This window comes from Hippocampus guttulatus, chromosome 13, assembly GCF_054856545.1.
Source record: "Hippocampus guttulatus isolate MCC_2025c chromosome 13, RoL_Hgut_1.0, whole genome shotgun sequence".
Lineage (NCBI taxonomy): Eukaryota > Metazoa > Chordata > Actinopteri > Syngnathiformes > Syngnathidae > Hippocampus > Hippocampus guttulatus.
In genome coordinates, this window is record NC_141273.1 from 2,465,317 (window position 1) to 2,486,331 (window position 21,015).

A 21,015-nucleotide genomic window follows, 5' to 3' on the forward strand; every position below is an offset into this window, starting at 1 on the left:
GATTCTATGATGCATGAATTTTTGGTGCGTGGTGGCTAGCGTCAGCCTATGCCAGAAAAGAGTCATTTCAAGCTTTCAGAAAACATTATTTCCATGGTGATGTCATTATTGAGCTGTGAGCCGGCCTCTGTGGAACAAAACATACTGATTGCTTGGAAGAGAGGAGTGATGATGAATCAAATGATTAGGCTCCAAGCAGGAGGAAAAGCGATGTCAGCCTTGCTTCCAGATTGCTTTCAGACGATATTATGCCAGAAATAGAGACTTGACTGAGTCGAGTGACATGTCCGTTCAAAGACAGACGGGAACTGTTTTATTATATTATTGCAATCGTGTGTGAATGCTCAAAACTAAGCACAAAGTTGCACAATGGGAAAAAAAAACATCCATACTGTACATGTATTTGTGTTCCGTTAAAATGAACAATTTTTCTCATGAATCTTTCACTTTCTGTTTTGGTGTTGACTGAAGAACATGCAGAATGTCAATGTGGTGGGTTGCAACGGTTCACCGGAGCCAATTTCACGGCTTTTTATTTGCTCTTGTCTCAGGAGAGGAGCTCTCCATAATCATTATCAGATGGTCAGTCAGACTGGGGGGCACCATATATATTATCTGTCTCTCAATGTACTTTGTGATAGACCAATATACAGGTATATATATACTGTATGTGTATATATATATATATATCCATTTTCAGAACTGCTTGATCCTCACTAGGGTCGCGGGGGGTGCTGGAGCCTATCCCAGCCGTCTTCGGGCAGTAGGCGGGGGACACCCTGAATCAGTTGCCAGCCAATCGCAGATATATATATATATATACAGTATATATACTGTATATGTGTGTGTGTGTGTGTGTGTATATGTATGTATATATATATATATGTACTGTATGTATATATATATGTATATGTATATGTGTATATATGTATATATGTACCTGTATATGTGTGTGTGTGTATGTATGTATATATATATGTATATGTGTATATATACTGTATGTATGTACAGTATGTATGTGTATACATATGTGTATGTATGTATGTGTACATATGTGCATGTATGTATATATATACAGTATATAAAATGTGTGTGTACTGTTTTTAAAAAAAGAAATACGGCTGATCCTGACACTGATTATTCGTAGTCAAGGAGGCTGATAGCCTATATTTGGAGGCGATATTCATTTGCAATACAGTGGACTCTTGTATACTCGCCGCTCAGAACGCGGGGATTCGTATACTGGCAGACTTTTTTTCAAAAATGTGATTTAAAAAAATATATACTGTATATATATATATATATCTTTCAGTATATTTTTTTGGGGTGGCGTTTGTGTTTTGGGCGTTTCTGCCATTCCCATTTTTAATAGAAAAGGAAAAAAACGTTTGGGTTTTTATCTTTTTTGTTTTGTTTTTTCTTAATTTGGGGGTTTAACTTACCCCACCTCAAACAACAACAAATTTATACATAGTTTGTCTTCCGCGCTCAGGCTTCTTGTTTGTCTAAAAGCGCTGCTCAAATCAACTGCACTCATTGTAAGAATGGCGGAAGTGGAATATTTAAAATATATGAAATTAATTAATTTTATAATATATAAAATTTTGGGTGGGGGCGTGATTTGATTTCCAATCTTCCCTTCCGACTTTGTGGTTCCATTATTGTGGCTTCAGTCTTTTGTGGGGTTTTCATTTGTGAGCACAACATCATCTGGGGTTTTTTTTTGGGGGGGGGCTGTGTTGCCTCTTAACATTTCATCTTCAACATCTCTCTCTCTCTCTCTCAGTACAATACAAGTACAATCATTTGGTAGTGTGTTTGTATGTTGCCTGATAAAGCAAAATATTATGTAATGGTTTAATAGGTGCAATAATTTGTAACATTCAAAAAGTCAACCTCTACTCTGCAGAAATTCACACATTATCGGGGGAGGGGGGGGGGGGGGTCATGGAACATACTGTGTCTCATTAGCTCAAAATTAGTAAATTGCTATTCAATTGAAGTCATTGATTAGCAAAATTGTTCCCCATCAAAAAATGTAAATATATATTTCTCGCCTTGTGCTGTAATGTTCCTGGCAGTATTTTAAACGTGATCATTCAAATAAATTGTTCAGGAAGTTCAGGCAGCTATTTATATTTACATAATTCTATCACTCTAACCCAGTGATTATCAACCACTGTGCCGCGGCACACTAGTGTGCCGTGAGAGATCGTCAGGTGTGCCGTGATAAATTATCGAATGTCACTTTTTTTAAAATTTAAAATTTTATGAAACATTGATTAATCATTTTATGCAAATATTATGTCATTGTCCGGTGTCCGTGCTGTAAAGACAGGGCGGGTAATTTAATATTCGTCCGTGTGGCCACACGTAGCTGATTGCCTCGTTCCTCCAAGAGACTTAATGATGCACGTGAGAGGTCGTGGTGACAGTCATGGATACGTTTTTAAAAAGGACAACTGCAAACTCCGAATTAGGCTCTGTACAAGATTCTGCCCCGGATGAAGGCCCTAGTGTGAGTGGTGGGAAAAAGAAAGCAAAGACAGTGAGCTCAAGGCAATATAGTGAAAGCTATCTTTCGTATGGATTTACTTTCACCCGGGATGAGACGACACCGACGCCATTATGCCTGGTGTGTGGCGAGAAGCTATCCAACAGCGCCATGGTGCCCAGCAAGCTTAAACGCCATCTCCAAACGAGACACCCGTCGCTTCAAAACAAGCCGGCAGACAATTTTGTTCGCCTGTGTGTAAATACAGACAAACAGGCAACCTTTATGAGAAAAACCACAAAGGTAAATGAAAAAGCGCTAAAAGCTAGTTACCTAGGAGCCGAACCCGTTGCTAAATCAAAAAAGCCGCACACTGTGGCAGAGACATTAATACTACCTGCCTGTATAGCCATTGTCAATGAGATGCTCGGCCCCGACGCAGTTAAAGAGATAGTTAAAGTCCCGCTCTCTGATAACACAATTGCCAGACGTATTGATGACATGTCTGCAGACATCGAAAGCCATGTTTTGGAGAAGATACGCATCAGTAGGAAATTTCCGTTGCAAGTTGATGAGTCTACGGATATTAGTGGCCATTCTCATCTCTTGGCTAATGTTCGTTTTGTGGATGGAGATGCCATTAGAGAAAACTTCCTATTTTGCAAGGCACTGCCAGAAAAAAACAACCGGTGAAGAAATGTTTCGGGTCACATTGCAATATCTGGACCAGGGAGGACTTACATGGCAAAACTGCACAAGTGTTTGCACTGATGGAGCTGCAGCCATGGTCGGGCGCACCAAAGGCTTTGTGAGCAGAGTGAAGGAAAGAAACCCAGACCTGATTGTTACGCACTGTTTTTTGCACCGTGAAGCCCTCATTGCTAAGACTTTACCAGCAGAACTGGTTCCTGTGTTGGACGATGTGGAGTTTGTGAACTTTGTGAAGACATGACCTCCGAAAAGCCGTATATTCGCATCTCTGTGTGAGGAAATGGGAGCGGAGCATAAGGCCTTATTGCTCCATACGGAGATCCGATGGTTGTCGCGCGGTAAGATGCTGGCCCGTGTGTATGAGCTGCGAGAGGAACTTAAAATGTTTCTGACAAATGAGAGGTCTGATTACTCAAATCAGTTTTCAAGTGATGAGTGGTGCGCAAAGATGGCATACCTGGCTGATATATTTCATCATCTGAATGAACTTAACACAAAAATGCAGGGCCGAAATGAAAAGATGTTCCCACTCACAGAGAAATGGCAAAGTCCCACTGCTGCACTGTGTGAGGTAATATGTAAACATTTGAAAAGTCCTGAGGAGACGCTGTCATTTTATTTCTCTTCAGCCTCCACTGAATGCTTTGACTGGGTTCGGGACCCATACAGCTCAGCATCAGCTGTTGGAAAGGACATGACTTTACAAGAGCAGGAGGAACTAACCGAACTGAAACAGGATCGGGGTTTAAAACTAAGATTTGCTGATCTTCCTTTGGACAGTTTTTGGTTGACTGCTGCCAAGGAGATCCCCATTCTGGCCAACAAAGCTGTTCTGACATTACTCCCATTTTCCACAATATATCTGTGTGAGCTGAGCTTTTCAAGCTTAACTTCTATAAAAACTAAAAACAGAGAGTCTGAGAGCTGTTAAAGAAGAGCTTCGTTTGTGTCTTTCTTCTATTCCTGCCAGGATATCGGTTTTGTGTTCATCTAAACAGGCCCAGGTTTCACACTGATTGAGTATAAATACACTGAGAAATTGTATTTTAATTAAATATACTGTTCAGAGTGTCATTTTATAGCATTTTTGGTTAGTGGTGTGACACAAAATGTTTTTAATGTAAAAAAAAACGTGCCCTGGCTCAAAAAATTTTGAAAAACTCTAACCATCCATCCACAAAAATACATATTTTAAATACATGCATATTAAATACATAAATACATACTCTGTTTTCCTCACCACTTATAGGTACATCGACGTTCAGCAGAGCGTCTTCGAGATCTGTGCTGTGCAAATCGTGGTACCTTTATCAAGGTCGGACAGCACCTTGGTGCACTGGATTATCTCCTTCCGGAAGAGTACACATCCACGCTGAAAGTACTCCATAGTCAAGCTCCTCAAAGCAGCATGGAAGAGATCGAGCAGGTCATCAGAGAGGACCTTGGCAAAGAGGTACAAAAGAAGAAAGTTGTAAGGCAGGGATAACCAACAATGTGCCTGCGACCACATGAGTAATGCACGGACCAAAAATAGCCCACCTGTGATGGGACATTTTATACAAGCAGGTTGTAGAAATCATCTAGAGTGTTGCATATGGTACTTATTTTCTTATCGTGTGAAATCATTCATATGATCGTTGTTTTCACATACATTGATATAATTGATGAATAAGACGATAATGGTAATTTTGGCATATGTCTTATATCATAAGTGTGTATCAAACTGGTATCCTTTTGTTGCTGACGCCTGTTTTAATTTTTGAACACAACTTAGTTGGGGGTACCGGGTCTTCACCAAAGGTAAACCTTTGACCTGTCTGTTGCAGTAATTTCCCTCATCTTATATGAATCAGCATTTCCATTGCTAAATATAACAAGTCCAACAAGTCCCTCAAACTTCCTGGCCTCTAGTAGAGGACCCGAGCTGAATGGGGGACAGACACCACCCGAGGGGTGAGACGAGGATTTTTTTTTTCATATATGCATATACCATATTGGCCCGAATATAAGACGGCCCTGATTATAAGACGACCCCCTCTTTTACAAGACTCAAGTTTGAAAAGAGACTTTTTGAACACCAAATTAATTTTTATACAGAAAATAATTACAGTACATCTGAAGCAAATGATTATAACAATCTATTTGAGAGAAAAAGCATGTTATTTTGCCTCATTCAAATCTTAATATCTGAACATTTAAATATGTAAATTAAGGTGCAATCACATTTCTAAATGAATGGCTTCTGGTTTTTGAAATGGAAATGACATCATAACTTCTCCTCAGCTGCCCGTTAACCTGGCCGATCATATAAACATAAACACTAAACACTATCCCAAATAAAATAAGCTTGTGTTCATCCTAGGTCTACTTCTCTCTTTTGATCTAACTGCAGGAAATCAAGAATATTTGTCTGTTTCGAAAAAGAATTTGTGGCGAAACCTCTTATTTTCATCCCTTGATTGCACCTCGTGTTGCAGTGTCGTGATTTATGGCTTCCTCCAGCTGGGGCTGTGGTGAGCAGCCAAAATGGCTATCTTGGAATGCTGACACAGACGCCCAAGTGTTGCCATCCAACTGTGAAGCATCAGGAGCCATTTTATTTGTGCCATAACTCATTTCAGTGAGCCTATTCAATGAGCGCATGTTGTTGCGGTTATGCCTTTTGGGAACAGAGTCCCGATGAATATATTACCATATTTAGTACCGTTAACAGCGAGAATTTCCATTAGCAGTGACCATGTACAAGTAGAGTATTTGAACCAGAGGCTAGAAAGCAGTCCCTCATGACACAAGCTTCAGGAAGAAGTTGTTGCTATACATCATTTTGCATTAGCCTCTCAAATGACACAACATTGTTGTTGTTTTTTTTAATTGTTTATTTTAAATTCCATTGGGACAGTGCACATTAATCAACATAAGAATAAACAGTGTGACATGCGCTGGACTTAGCATAAATGCTAGTTTTCAGCCATAGTCCCAAGGCAGGTTTCTAAAATGGCACAGTGAGACACAAAACTTTCAGACCACAACGGCAGAAATAAATACATCATAGCTCAAAACCTTTGTGACCAGTTGTTGAATTTCGATTTGGTCAGATTTCAAAAGGACATTTTTATTTATAGTAATGAAATACATTAATTACAGCTCCTCTCTGTTTCTCGACATAAAAGCTCTCTTCTTCTCCTTCAGGAGGGCCTTTATGTCGGGATTAATCCATGGTTTGTTGTTGGAAAAACACCGCACAGTTCTGGTGGGTACGGTGTTCTCCTCACAGAAGTTTATGTAGTCCGTGATGGTGTCAGTGAGTGCATCAATGTCCTCCCCATGAACCTCGCTGAAGAGTCCCCACCTGGTTGTGTCGAAGCAGTCCCACAGAGCATCTTCAGCTTCCGTGGACCATTTCCTGACCATTCTGGTCACAGTTGGCTGTCTGTGCACCAGGGGTTTGTACACAGGCTCGAGAAATACCAAGTTGTGGTCTGCTCTTCCAAGAGGGGGGAGGGGGAGGAGTTTATATGCCTCCTTGGTATTGGCATAAAACAAGTCCAAAATTTTATTGTCTCTAGTGGCACAGGTTACATATTGCGTAAACACACACACACACTCCATCCGTTTTCCGATCCGCTTATCCTCAAGGGTCGTGGGGGGTGCTGAAGCCTATCCCAGCTGTCTTCGGGCAGTAGGCGGGGGACACCCTGAACCGGTTGCCAGCCAATCGCAGGGCACACACAGACGAACAACCATCCATGCTCACACTCACACCTAGGCACAATTTTAGAGTGTTCAATCAGCCTGCCCTGCATGTTTTTGGAATGTGGGAGGAAACTGGAGTACCCGGAGAAAACCCACACAGGCCCGGGGAGAACATGCAAACTCCACACAAGGAGGCCGGAGCTGGAATTGAACCCTGTACCTCTGCACTGTGAGGTCGACGAGCTAGCCACAGGATCACCGGGTCGTCAATATAATATAATATAGTATAATATAATATATATATATATATATATATATATATATATATGCAAGGAACATATAAGAAAAGAACATGATATAGGGATGCTTTGGAAAAAGACCTATTTTCAAAGTTGACTCCAGGGGGGAAATCAATCAGCAGTTGGAAAAGAGAAACTTTGTCAAGGTGAAGGTTTAATTTAGTTTGACCCGGGGTTGTATCTGGAGCTGTTTATCAAAGAACTGTGTCGAAAGAGAACTGAGTAGTGAAAAATAAAGAAATCAAATTATCTTTTTAGATTTTCCTTCGACGATATGTTGAAAGGTTGAGTCATCAAATTTGTAGCTACAGTATTTGTCATGTACTACAAAAGACGCATTTATAGACAGAGTTGTCAACTGTTACGGAATGTCCGTATTTTGTTCGGGAAATCACTGAATGATTACTTATTATGTTGAACGTTCTGGATATCTAAAAAAAAAAAATCATGGATCAGAGTGCTCAAACAAGTTGAAAACAAGCAAAAAAAAATCTGAGTAGATAATTGTTAGGTATGTATCAAACCTCACCCCTCCCTTTGTTTGTGTCCCCCAATGATCCTGGGAGCTAAGTTGTCAGGGCACAATTCCTCGGTGCAGAAACAAACAAAGCACGTCATAAAAGACCCCATATGACAGGGGTGCCCATTGCCTCGTTCGCAATCAACCAGAAGCTTGCGAAGGGGGATGCCGGTCGATCGCGTGGCATTAACTCGATCACTATCAGCCCTCCCAGTTTATGCTATCGATGTAGCTGCCTGTCAATGGCAGTGAATGGGTTAAAAACAAGAAAAAAAAAGACTTCCTCCTGTCATCCACTGTGAAATTTGTCACTTGATTGACATACAGGGTAGTTGCACATGAGCACACGAGGGCGCTAACTGGCAAAATTAGCCGTTTCCATATTGTTTCGTCTGCTCTAAAGTTAATTTTAAAGCCTAAAAATAATCAGGGTTCCAAGTAAGCCAAGTATTTCCACACAGTGAGGGAAGGATTTTTGTTTTGTGACCGGATCTGTGATGGGGTGTCTCGGACGACATGCAAGCAGGCAATGCACTTGGGCCAGTGTTGGGCATGCTCCGGTCAAAAAGCATTTCGTTATAATGTAGTTCCAAATTTCTTCTTCCTAAAAGTAATTGAGTTACAAATTTGGTTATGAATGCGAGTGCCTGATCGCCGGGCCTGCACCCATGGGGCCAGGCTGGACTCAGCCCAAAAAGACAATGGGCTCACCATTTGTGGGACGGACCATAGGGGTCAGGTGCAATGGGAGCTGTCTGGCAGCCATAGGAAGAAATCTTGGCGGCCTGATCTCCGGCTAGTGGTCCAATGCCCAAATCACCTCTCTGACAGGGAAGGGGCCCGAGCTGGTGTGCGAGGTCAAGAAGTTTAGAAAAGGCCCTTTCAATCTTCCCCCATTTATCCTTATTTGTCTTTGTACATTTGTTCTCAATTTTATCGCAAAGTTGAATGATAGTTTGTTTCCCTCAAATCTTATTTTGAATTTGTTTCTTGATTGTGATTTCACACAATAAGTCAGTTAAAATCTCCCCAGAAAAGGTAGATCATTTGTTCATTCTTTTTTTTTCCAAAACAAAACAAAATTGAAACTAACAGCGAGAGCAATTAAAGGCCCTCACAGACCAGGCCACTTTGGGGTACTTTGACTTTTGGAGACTGGCACATTGGGATTGTTTTTTTTTGTTTTTTTTTTTTTTACAATGGCACAATAAAATGACAGTATATTAATATTTTTTTCATCAGACCTGAGTTTTTATCTTCAGTCTGTAATTGGGGGTTTGAATCAGAGCAGGTCACCAGTTTCTCAAGTGGGGGCGTGTGAAGACTCGTTGGTAAAGGCTATACAAATAAAATTACTTGACTTAACGGGAAATGACGTCAACAGCCCTCCTCGTTAGGATTCCCGCCAGCGCTCAGAGAGTTACTCGCTGACTGTACACCTCACTTTCATGGTATCATACCCTCAGTGACTCTTTTTCTTTTCATCCCTACTATTGTCTTCCAGCTGTCCGAGCTGTTTGCTTTCTTTGATGAGACGCCTCAGGGAGCTGCCTCTTTAGCCCAGGTCCATAAAGCAGTGCTGCATGATGGGAGGACGGTGGCTGTTAAGGTCCAACACCCCAAAGTCCAACAACAAAGTTCCAAAGACATATTGGTGATGGAGGTGAGTTGTAATGCTCCATAAACATAGCACAAAAAAGTAAGATTGAAATGAAGTTGGGATGTTGAGTAAAATGTCAAGAAAAGCAAAATACGATGATTTGCAAATTATTTTCGGAACTACTCAATTGAATACACTACAAAGCCAATCTTTAATGTTCAAACTGATAAACATTTTTTTGTTTATTTATTGATGTATTTGTTCGTTTTGTCAAATTTTCTCTCATTTTGAATTTGGTGAAACCTGCTACATATTCCAAAAAAGCTGGGAAAAGGTTGTTTTATGTTGTCTTGAGAGGGAAGAAAAATCATCTATGCTGCACATCCAGCACATTTGACAATAAAGTTGTACTTGACTTGACTTGACTTGGATGTCTAAAGAGGTGCAGAACCTGCCCCGGGAGAGGAAGGTCGCCTTCAGGTTTTGTGATGGGGTGCTGTACAGTGCTGCTAGAGCCAACCTAAAGAAAGGCACCAGAGAGGCCATGGCTGCCTATAAGAGGAAGATCGAGGACTGCCTCCAGAACAATGATTCCAGTCAGGTTTGGTATGGCAGGGTGCCCAGCACATCACAAACTACAGACTCAGCTGCCTGACAAGTGGACCGCAGAGCGCCTCATTAGGAAAGAAGCTCAACACGTTCTTTGCTCACTTTGAGCTGCAGCCACCAGAGACCGATATCCTACACCTACCAGTCCACAGCAGCTGCATACTGACATTGAAGGAGCAGCATGTGAGGCATGTACTGAGGACAGAAAACCTAAGAAAGGCCACAGGTCCTGACAGCATTTCAAGACAGATGCTGAGTGACTGCTGAACAGCTGGCTGGGGTCTTCACCACCTTGTTCAACTGGTCCTTAAACTGGGCTACTGTTCCTCCCTGCCTGAAGTCCATTATCGGCCCCAAGAAAAACACCATCACTGGACTGAATGACTATCGCCCAGTGGCATTGACAAAAACTAGTCCGGGGCCACATCGGTTCCTGTCCCTGCAAGTTTGCTTATCAAGCTAACAGGTCCACTGAGGATGCTGTGGCTGTGGAGAGCTCTACTCAGCTGTGTCCGACCTGGAACAGTCAGGGAACCAAACCTGGCTGCTCTTTGTGGAGTTAAGCGCAACATTAAACACCATTCTCTTCAACTGGTTGGTAAATAAACAGTCATACCTGGGAGTGTCTCAATTGATCTGACTGATTTTGGAGTTCCTGATGGACTGCTCCCAGAGGGTGAAAGTAGGCCACCCTCTTCTCCGTGCCTATTAGCCTGAGCACCGAATCCCCACAGGGCTGTGGACTGAGCCCTCTGCTGTTCACCCTCTATACTCAGAAAACAACCAAAACAAATTGGACTATCGAAGGAAGAAGACAGATATTCACCCACTGCTCATCCGTGGGGACTCTGTGGAGAGGGTTTCTGAGGTTTGCTTCTTAGGTGTACAAATTACAGATAACCTGACTTGGATCACAAACACAACAACCATTGTGAAGAAGGCACAGCAGAGACTGCACTGAGGGTGTGGTTCTTCAGCAAAGCTGCCACAGACCATCACACTGCCACCAATGTGTTTCGCTGTTGGGATGATGTTCTTTTTACCAAATGCTGTGCCATTTTTATCCCAGATGTAACGGGCTGCACATCTTCCCAAAAGTTCTATTTTTGACTCATCTCTCCAAACAAGGTTTTTCCAAAAGTCTTGAGGATCATCACGGTGTGTTTTGGCAAATGTGAGACTAGCCTTTGTGTTCTTTTTGGACAGCAGTGGTTTTCGCCTGGGAAGTCTCCCATGAATGCTACTTTTGACCAGTGTCTTTCTTATGATAGAGTCGTGAACTGACACGAACTAAGGCCAGCAAGGTCTGGAGTTCTTCGGCAGTTGTTGAAGGTTATTTTGCAACCTCCTGTATGAGTCGTTGCACTCTTGGAGTAATTTTAGCTTGCTTACCACTCCTGGGAATGCTTGCCACTGTTGCCAGTTTTATCCATTTGTGGATAATGGCTTTGACAGTCCTTTGCTGAAGCCCAGAGTCTTGGAAATGGCTTTGTATCCTTTGCTATACTGATTATTTTCTAATTTCTTCTTAAATTTCTTCGAATTGTGGCATGATGTGTTTCTTTCTTGAGATCTTGTAGCCTACTTCACTTTGTCTGACAGATTTTATTCATGTGGTTTCTTGATTCAACAAATGGGGTGCTTGGGTTTTGCCGATGAAATTGAACTCTGCTTAACTGTCATTAGTCACAGTTACTTTGTGATTTAACAACGGGGTGTGGGGGACAATTACTTTTTTACATAGGGGCAGGTGGTTTTCGATTTTTCTTTGCGCCTTAATAAATTAAACTGGCATTTAGAAACTGCATTTTGTATTTTCTTGGGTAGTCTCTCTGTGATATTAAAATTGGTTCGATGAACTGAAAACGTTCAATGTGATAAATATGCAAAGAACACAGAAATCAGGAAGGGGGCAAATACTATTTTATAGCACTGTATGTGTATCTATGTTTGTGTATTTGTTATTGACAAATGCTTTGAGAGACTGTGATTTTGCACTGTAAAAATCAATAAGCTTTCATTTTAAAACATTTCTTATGTAATCATTTTACATAATGAGTTCACAGTTCCTCAGCATTATGCTAAATTATACTAGTTATTCTGCTGTCTCGTTTGCAGCACTTGGTGGGCATTGGCGGCAGTGCTCTTGAGTGGTTTAGGTCCTATTTAGCTGACAGAACCTTCTGTGTCAGCCTTGGCTGCTCTGAGTCACGCACTGCTCCCCTGTCATGTGGTGTTCCACAGGGCTCAATTCTGGGGCCTCTGCTGTTCTCGCTGTATCTGCTCCCATTGGGTTCCATCTTAAGGAAACATGGTATTCCCTTCCACTGCTATGCAGATGACTGCCAGATCTATGTCCCACTGAGCAAGAAAGACGCCTTCTCATTAAGGCCACTCCTATCCTGTCTGGAAGAAATCAAAACCTGGATGGCACAAAATTTCTTGAGATTCAATGAAAAGAAGACAGAGGTGATATTGTTTGGTCCCAGTGGCCCTTGTACATTCCATCCTGTAGACTTGGGCCCCCTGTCTCCTTATCTTAAGTCAACAGTCTCAAACTTGGGCCTTAAACTGGACAGTGATTTCAAACTCGATCGGCAAATTGGTGCCGTTGTTAAATCCAGCTTCTTTCACCTTAGACAGCTGGCCAAAATAAAACCTCTCCTCTCACATGAACACTTTGAGATGGTAATTCATGCCTTTGTCACATCCCGGCTCGATTACTGCAATGCCCTTTACTTTGGAGTCAGCCAGTCCTCCATTAAGCGCCTTCAGCTGGTCCAGAATGCCGCCGCTCGCCTCTTGACTGGTACTCGTAAGAGGGAGCACATAACTCCTACTCTGGCATCCCTTCACTGGCTCCCCATTCATTTTAGAGTTATTTTCAAGATCCTCTTATTTGTTTTCAAATCTCTGAATAATCTCGCGCCACCTTACCTCTCTGAGCTCATCCGCCCCTACACACCTGCCCGGCGCCTCAGGTCTGTGGACCAGACTTTATTAGAAGTACCAAGAACTAAACTGAGGCTCAGAGGGGATCGAGCCTTTTCTGTTGCTGGTCCCTCTCTCTGGAATGACCTCCCACTAAACATTCGGCAAGCCTCCTCGCTGCCCATCTTCAAAACCCTCCTCAAAACTCACTTGTATTCTTTGGCATTCGACTCAGCATGACTTAGATTTGTTCTTGGTTTTACTGTTTGGTGCTTTCTACCGCCTTTATTACCGATTTGTCTTACTGTTTATTGTGCATGTTAAATTGCTCCATGTACAGCACTTTGTATGCAGCGATGGCTGTTTGAAAGTGCTCTATAAATACTGTTGACTTGACTTGACTTGACTTGACTAGTTAATATCAGGACAAAAACATCTACTAACTACCCTTGTTTTCCCAGTAATGTATACTGATTTTAGTTCTGCTCTACTTTTAAGATGTTGGTCAGAGGAGTCCATTGGCTTTTCCCTGACTTTGCCTTTATGTGGTTGGTAGAAGAGGCGAAGAAAAACATGCCACTGGAGCTGAACTTCCTTAATGAAGGACACAATTCAGAAATTGTTTCAAACAAGCTGGCCCACTTGACCTTTCTCAAGGTAAACACATTTGATTTTCCTTTTTCTCATTTGTGGATCATGGCTATGGGGTTATTTTTAATACTTATCTGGTATGTAACCATGTTCTCTTTACGGGAATAGGTGATTGCAAACTGGAAAGGTGTGTTTGAATTTAAGACCATTGTACTTAATATTTTACCGGTATTTTTTAATAGTGTCTAATAATGTTAAATGTCTTCAACATGCAGTACTTGTGTTGATTTCCTTCCCCCCCCCCCCCACACACATTTATAATTTGATTGAGTGCACAGAAATAACTAACGAAAAACTATTCCATGTCCATTATTATTTAATTTCACAGTGTATCGTGCCTGTTTGAGATAGGCCATTTACCAAATTGTCATAACGTCCGCGATAACAGTATTTTTTCAAATATTATCAAAACTATTATGCTGTGATATTAAAGGTTACTGATGGAACTCTAGTTCTCACATCTACAATAGTAACTACCGTATTTTCCACTCTAAATGGCGCACTTAAAAGCTCACAGCGCGCCTTAAAATCCGATGCGCCTTGTGTATAGTCATTACGGTAATATGTCAACCCCAAAATGGCTCCTTGCTAGAGACATGCTTACAACGCAGAGTTCAAACTTAAGGTGATCGGTTTTGCAGTTGAACACGGAAATCGAGCAGCGGCAAGAGAGTTCAGCGTTAACGAGTCAATGTTGTAACTTGCTGTTGGTTAAGTGAACGGTGTTGCTGCTTTATTAAATAAGTTTGACTGGCATCTGATCATCGCTATATAAATCAGGGTGCAGTGTTCTGTTGGCATTTCCTTGAGTGTAGTTCCATCTAGTGGATGCATCGTAGATTGCGTCTGATAATGCGGTGCGTCCAATATATGAAAAAAATTACAAAATAGGCCATTCATTGAAGGTGTGTCTCACAATCCAGTGTGCCTTTCAGTGTGGAAATACGGTAGTCATAATATATATATATATATATATATATGCATTTTCTTCACTGTCAATTTGAAATAACGCCATGTTTTTGTGTAATAAAGGGATGTAAATCTTTGTAGAATTTTTTCAATCAAATTCATCAATTCATTTTGAATTCATTTTTAAAAGAATCTGTAGTGAGAATTTGATATCTAACAGTGCTAAAATGTATCTTATAACTGTTTGTACCATTAAATGCTGACCAGTTATTTGCAGATAAGCAAAGTTGCTTGCTCATGCACTCGACTTCGTTGTTATCTGAAGGAGTCGCTGTCCATGGTGCTGATTGCGCTCTCCTCCCAAGAAGAGTATAAAAAAAGAATGTCCGACTGAGGGGGGGACTCCGTTGACAGTTTTGTGAATGGTGTCTCTCCATGTTTTTTTTTTTTTGTAGCTGAAATGAATATCATTATTTTTTACAAATACTTTCATTGTCTTGGCTTCCCTGGACAAAACAAATTGTTGGTGAGCAACTCTGAAATTGAAAAATGTGCAGCTAATCTATGTGAGCATCATCATCATCGTTGGCCATTCTCTCTTGGATGATTTTATCGAAATCAGCAACAATTATTCCTTGGTGGTAGCCATTTTGCAAAGCAACTCAAAAATCCCAATCCCCTTGCGATTGGATTGATTAGTCACATGACTCTGAGTGTTTATCGCTCATCCCACACCAAATAAAAAGATCGGCAGCTTGTTCACTCCCAATTCACTTGCTCCCATCTGCTGAATTTTGCGATAGATCAGTAAACCACCACATCCAAAAAGCAGGATACCAGTGTTCAGAATTCCAATAGTGTACATGTCCTCCACATCCATAACAGACAGAATTGATAGCCATAATTTTCCACTTATTCCAGGAATCGTGAGTGTACTGAGCAGCAATGTTCTTGAGAGGCAAGACGGCTCCCTTCTGCCTGCTCTTCTCGTCAAGAGAATGTTGACAATGGTGTAGAGAGTCCACCTGACCAATTCTATGGTTAGATTTTCAGAGCAGAAATACAGTAGGATGCTAAGTGGGGCCGCAAAGAACTTAAAGTAAAGAAAGTGTCATGATACCTTGTTAATAATTTGAATTGAAAAATGCTTGGAGCAAGTGACATGCTCTTACAGGAAAACGGTCTGCTGAAAAATAAATTGGCAGACAAAGAACACACATATGGTGCTGGGATTTCAGATATTTATTACATCCATCCATTTTCTGTACCTCTTAAACTGAGTAGGGACACGTGAGATGGATCCTATCGCAGCTGCCTTTGGGCGAAAGGAGGATGAAACCATGAACTACATAGAAACAAATACTCATTCACACTTTTGGGTAATTTTGAGTCTTCAGTAAAAGACATGTTTTTGGGAAGTGGGACAAAGCCGGAGTATCCGAAGAAACCCCACGCAAGCATGGAGAGAACATGCAAACTCTCTGCAGGAAAGCCGAAGCCCTGGTTCAAACTACAAACCTCAGAACTGTGAGATGGACGTCAAGCTGTTTTGTTTTAGTTACATTTTAGTTTATGCAGTGTTGGACTGATGGGCTAAAAAAAAATGTGGATTGTAGAAACAACATTTGTACCAGTGGATTTAAGCTTCTTGGGGCTGTGGCCTCAAATCTGGGTGAGTTGTTCAAGCAGAATCAACAAACATCCTCGACACTCATGCAGGATAGCGTAATCCTGGAACTGGTCGGGGACTTGAAGAAAGAAACGGAACACCACCCGAATGGATCTTGATTGATTCATCTATTTCCATATCCCCTTTAATAATAAATCAGTTTGCCGTTCTTTTTAGGTTCCTTTAATCCACTGGGACTTGTCCACGAAGAGGGTTCTGACCATGGAATTTGCTGACGGAGGGCAAGTCAATGACAGGGAGTACATGAAGGCGCATGGCATCAATGTCAATGAGGTAACGCAAGCAGTGGTACAGATCACCGTGAGACTGAGAATGCTGGAAGAGTTAGTTTGGGCGATTTTTCAAGAGCAGATAGACATCAAGTGAAACTAATTACTGAGTTACTCTAACACGGCGGTCTCCAACCCAAAATGTTGAAAGAGCCATATTGGACCAAAAAAAAATAAATAAAAAAAAATGTCTGGAACCGCAAAAAATTTAAAGCCTTATAATGAAGGCAACACATGCCGTATGTATCTATACGAGCTAAATTAGCCTCCTATCAAAATGACTAAGTTGGCTACAAATACACAATGGGCCTTCATGTTAAAATGTTTTTTTCCCCCCCGTAGCGCAGGGGTGCCCAACCTTTTTTAACGGAAGATCTACTTTTCGATCAACCAGCCTCCCGAGATCGACGCGTGACAACACACGCGTGCCATAATGAGCAACGGCCATAACGGCCCCTAAGATAAACGAGGCATGGGACGCACTTTTGCAGCGTGTTAACTATCATAGCTGGTGTGTACCGTTGCAATGCTTCTCTCGGCCCTCCACATTCCCATTCTTTGCCAGGACCTCGGGTGAATTGTACGTGAACCACTTTTTTTGGGGTTCTTTTTACAACAGCCACCTGCATCCCGTCCTGCTAAACGTGTGTCACAAACTAAGATGCTAATCCTCGTTGACCCAAATGTTGAAATTTAACATTTGTTCGACACATTTTTACAGCATTGGAAAACGTTAAGAATATTTGTGTCATGTTTGTCCTCCTACAGAAACCACATTAAAACAAAAAATATATTTCCCTGCCCCATCTTCTTCCATTTTCAAACATTTTTAAAAAAGCTTCAGGGAACCACTCGCGTGGCGCAAAAGCGACGCATGCGGTTGCCGATCCCCTCGCTAACATAACAGGCTGGATGTTTGTACAGGAGTGCGGGACTTTTGTCATTGATTTTAATGTTAATTTGTACATTTTATGCGCTGCTCGTTCAAGTCTCGAATGTGAAATGGCCGTACGTGCTGTCAATAACATTTTAAAGTGAAAGCAGACAATTGAGATGAGATCTACTCAAATGTTTAAGCTATTGTGGTGACTGCAAAAGTCCATCCATCTATTTTCTTCATCCTATTAGAGATTAGGTGAGCTGGATTTTCAGACTATTTTGGATGAGTGCAGCGTTCAACTCTGGACACACTGTTAGTCACTTAAGGGCGTGCATTGTACAGACAGACAATTTACACATCCACTTACATTTGTAATGAGTGTATCCAAGCATGCTTGTTTAGGAATGTGTGGGGCACCATCATTTGCACAGAAAATTCACACAAGCAGGGGAGACTGCCAGCTTCACACAGAAAAGTCAGAACTGGGATTCAAACCAAAGACCTTTGACTGTGAGGCAGATGTGCTAACCATATGCTGCCCCGTTTAGGAAAAATCTTCGATGTTTAACTCCTTAAACCGAGGGCAACTTTGCCGAAAACGCCTGCGGAAAGGTGCACCCAAAGTCAAATTTTAGCTATTCTTGAACCATTTGGAGTCTCGGCATAGTTTTGGTCACTTTTTTAAATATTCAAAATGTCACATTATGAATATTTCTCCCCTACAGTAAGAATTTGTGTAAGTGCTCCTGTCACCGAACTATGGATGTTTGAAAACAGAAGAAAAGGGCAAATCTTATGTTCGTCTAATTTATTTTCACAATATCTACCTTGGATTTAGAATGTTGATTAGGACTTGAAAACACTACAGGATCAAAGATTAAGTCTCCCCAAGCTCCGGTTCAAATTTGACAATTCAAATCTCAAGAAACTCCGCTTTTAAAAGATGGATAACATCTTCACACATTTACTGGGCTGACGACGTAAATCATCAATTTGTATTGACAGATGATGGAGGGCCCTTCGGCGGGCCCTCCTAGCTTTACTGTATTTTAACATGCAAAAGGCAGGAAAAACAAAGTGGGTGCAACAAGCTGTGGGAACAGCAGATTGTGCTTGCGATTGTGTTTGGGTTTGTTTGTTTTTTTTTGATACGTCGAAAGGTCTTTCAATTTTGTTCGGCAAAAACCTTTCTTTTGCAATGTGTTTTTCAACAGATTTCAGAAAACCTGGGCAAAATGTACAGTGAAATGATTTTCATCCACGGCTTTGTTCACTGTGACCCCCACCCTGGCAATGTGTTGGTTCGAAAGTGTCAAAAAAGCAAGAAGACCGAGATCATCCTACTCGATCATGGCCTTTATCAGGTTAGAAATCTTGAAGCGTCACAAAGCACACATAACAGAAAAACGTTTCAATTTTGTTGTCCATTTTTCATGTGCTGACTGGGGCCTTGGCGTAAAAAAGAATTATCAGCAAACACACATACGTTCACTGTGGGATGCACGTAAAAATCTGTTGCTGTCGCACACACTTACGCGCCGGCCGAGAGACAGACAGACAGACACGTTTATTGGAGCCCCAACAGACTAAAAGCTTTTTGATAAACAACTCCTTTGATGTGTTCTTTAGCAGAGCTGCTGTGTTCAAATTGGACACAACCGCTGTGTGCTCTTAAGACACGCAATGCACAAATGCTTTTAAATTGACAGCATTCATTAACAAAAAAAAGAAGCATGCAATCAGAATTTGTTCTTGGAGAACAGACGTGACCATTGTGTGGCTTTGTGTCTCACAGTGTGATTGATTCAAAATGTTGCGGTCAGAATACCAGTACGGACAGTTTGTTTGTTGCCCTTACGTCACGACTAGCTTCTACCTGCGATATCAAACTATGGATTTAACCAGTAATTAAGACTTTGCCAGACAAACACATTTGTGAGAAATTTTGAATTTTAAAGATGCAATTATGTATTCTGGCGCACCAGTCCCTCCAAATTGCCAGAAGCATAATATAAAATGTTTGTATATACAGTGAATTTCCCAATTCTGCACAGTTTCAAAGAATGTAAAGATTAGACATCTTGCCGGCCACAGAGCAGAAATGCCGAAGTAAAATTTCAACATTTTTGGAAAACAAGAAAAAGCGCCATTTTTAGACCATGCCTTGGGGTTTTTTTTTTGTTGTTTTTTTGATTGATACAGGTTTTGTAACAAAACACTCAACCAGATGTGTGAACAAGTTAGCAAAAAGAAAAAGACCCTTCGTTAATTGCTTAACAAATAAAAGTGATTTTGGCCGTTTTTTTCCTCCGACATAAGCAAACAGCATAACCAATGTTGGATCACTCGACTAAATATGACAAAGTGTAACTTGTCAAGACTTAACCAAGGTCTTTCTTCATGTTTAACCGCTGTTGTCCTTTCCCACCGTTAGAGGGACACATGATTGGGCAGAACATTGGCACCTATATAAGAGGTCTATGTAAAAATTATTTCGGCATTAAAATTACCGCAATTTTCCACACTATAAGGCGCTCCGGAGGCGCAGCTTCAATGAATGTCCTGTTTTAGCACAGTTTTCAGATATAGGCTGCACTGCATTATAAGGCACATAGAATAGAAGCTACAATCGTGGCTGCAGTTGCGTTATGGATCCTCTAGATGGAGCTACGCCAAAGTGAATACAATACAATTCAGCTTTATTTATATAGAGTCCTGGCTGCGGTTGTTATGCATCCACTAGATGGCGCTACGCTAAAGGGAATACAATACAATGCAGCTTTATTTATATCGAGCCTTCACAATCGCTGCAGCTGGAAGAAGCGCTTTTCAGAACATTTAAAATACTACCTCTAAGAAATCAGAATATTGATCCATATGTAGCTCCCTCAGGATGTAGCATGAAGAACGACACGGAGTCCATAAAAATAAAGGGTTTATTTAGTGGTGTTAGCTCCTTTTCTGCAGGTGGCGAAAAACTTTATATTTTCATTAAATATCTGAAAACTCCAAACAATCACCACCAAAATTGATCTGCACATTCCTCATCCGGTTCACTTCAACCTGTAAAAATATTAAAACGATCAACACAGTACAATAGGGGCCGCAGGTCGCGGTCGCCCTCCCACGGGACCTCCGTGTCAGGGACGCCACTCAGGCAGCCGAGGAGCTCCACCGTGTTCCCATCGTTCATGCCCCCATAGAACGTTGTCATTCTCTCTTAAGTTACCAATGGAGATGCTAATCATTTGTGATATTTTCAGAGGCTGAAGTGGGCGTAAGTAGATATGTCCACATACATTTTGTTGCCATTTGAACGCAATTTTTGGACATTATTTACAATGTATGTCTAACAATGTTGAATGGCTAAATTGTGTCTGGTTCCTCCGCTGAAAATGCAAGCTCATATCATTTTCCCGATAGAGGCTTTGAGTGAAAAACGGGCCATCCCAGCTGGATGATCCCAGTGTTTACTTGTCGTTGCTAGCTACTTGCTAGCAAAAAATGCAAAAATTATGGTTTACAGTTTAAATACATAGTTAATAATCCAATTAATGGACTGAAATTACATTTAGTGTCTGTTTGAAGTGTCTGTCTTTTTTGAAATCTGAACTCTTAGCATATGAAAGCGAATCAAAGACAAGCACTAATGCTTCACTCGCTATTAGAGTAAAGCTCAAATCCTTTTTACGATGTTCACCTAATTCCGCAAACTCCAATAAGTAATAAAATCCAAGCAGTGATTCAAGAAAATGTGAA

General features: G+C 41.2%; 1 protein-coding gene across 1 annotated transcript in view; it reads left to right on the plus strand.

Moving 5' to 3' along the window:
• adck1 (aarF domain containing kinase 1) overlaps positions 1 to 21,015 on the plus strand; it is a 49,300-nt gene that overhangs the window by 16,142 nt on the left and 12,143 nt on the right. The window contains exons 4-8 of the mRNA XM_086128206.1: positions 4,455 to 4,658; positions 9,222 to 9,380; positions 13,356 to 13,514; positions 16,264 to 16,380; positions 18,471 to 18,620. Of these exons, the coding sequence (XP_085984332.1) occupies positions 4,455 to 4,658; positions 9,222 to 9,380; positions 13,356 to 13,514; positions 16,264 to 16,380; positions 18,471 to 18,620 (789 nt within the window). The remainder of the gene's footprint in view (positions 1 to 4,454; positions 4,659 to 9,221; positions 9,381 to 13,355; positions 13,515 to 16,263; positions 16,381 to 18,470; positions 18,621 to 21,015) is intronic.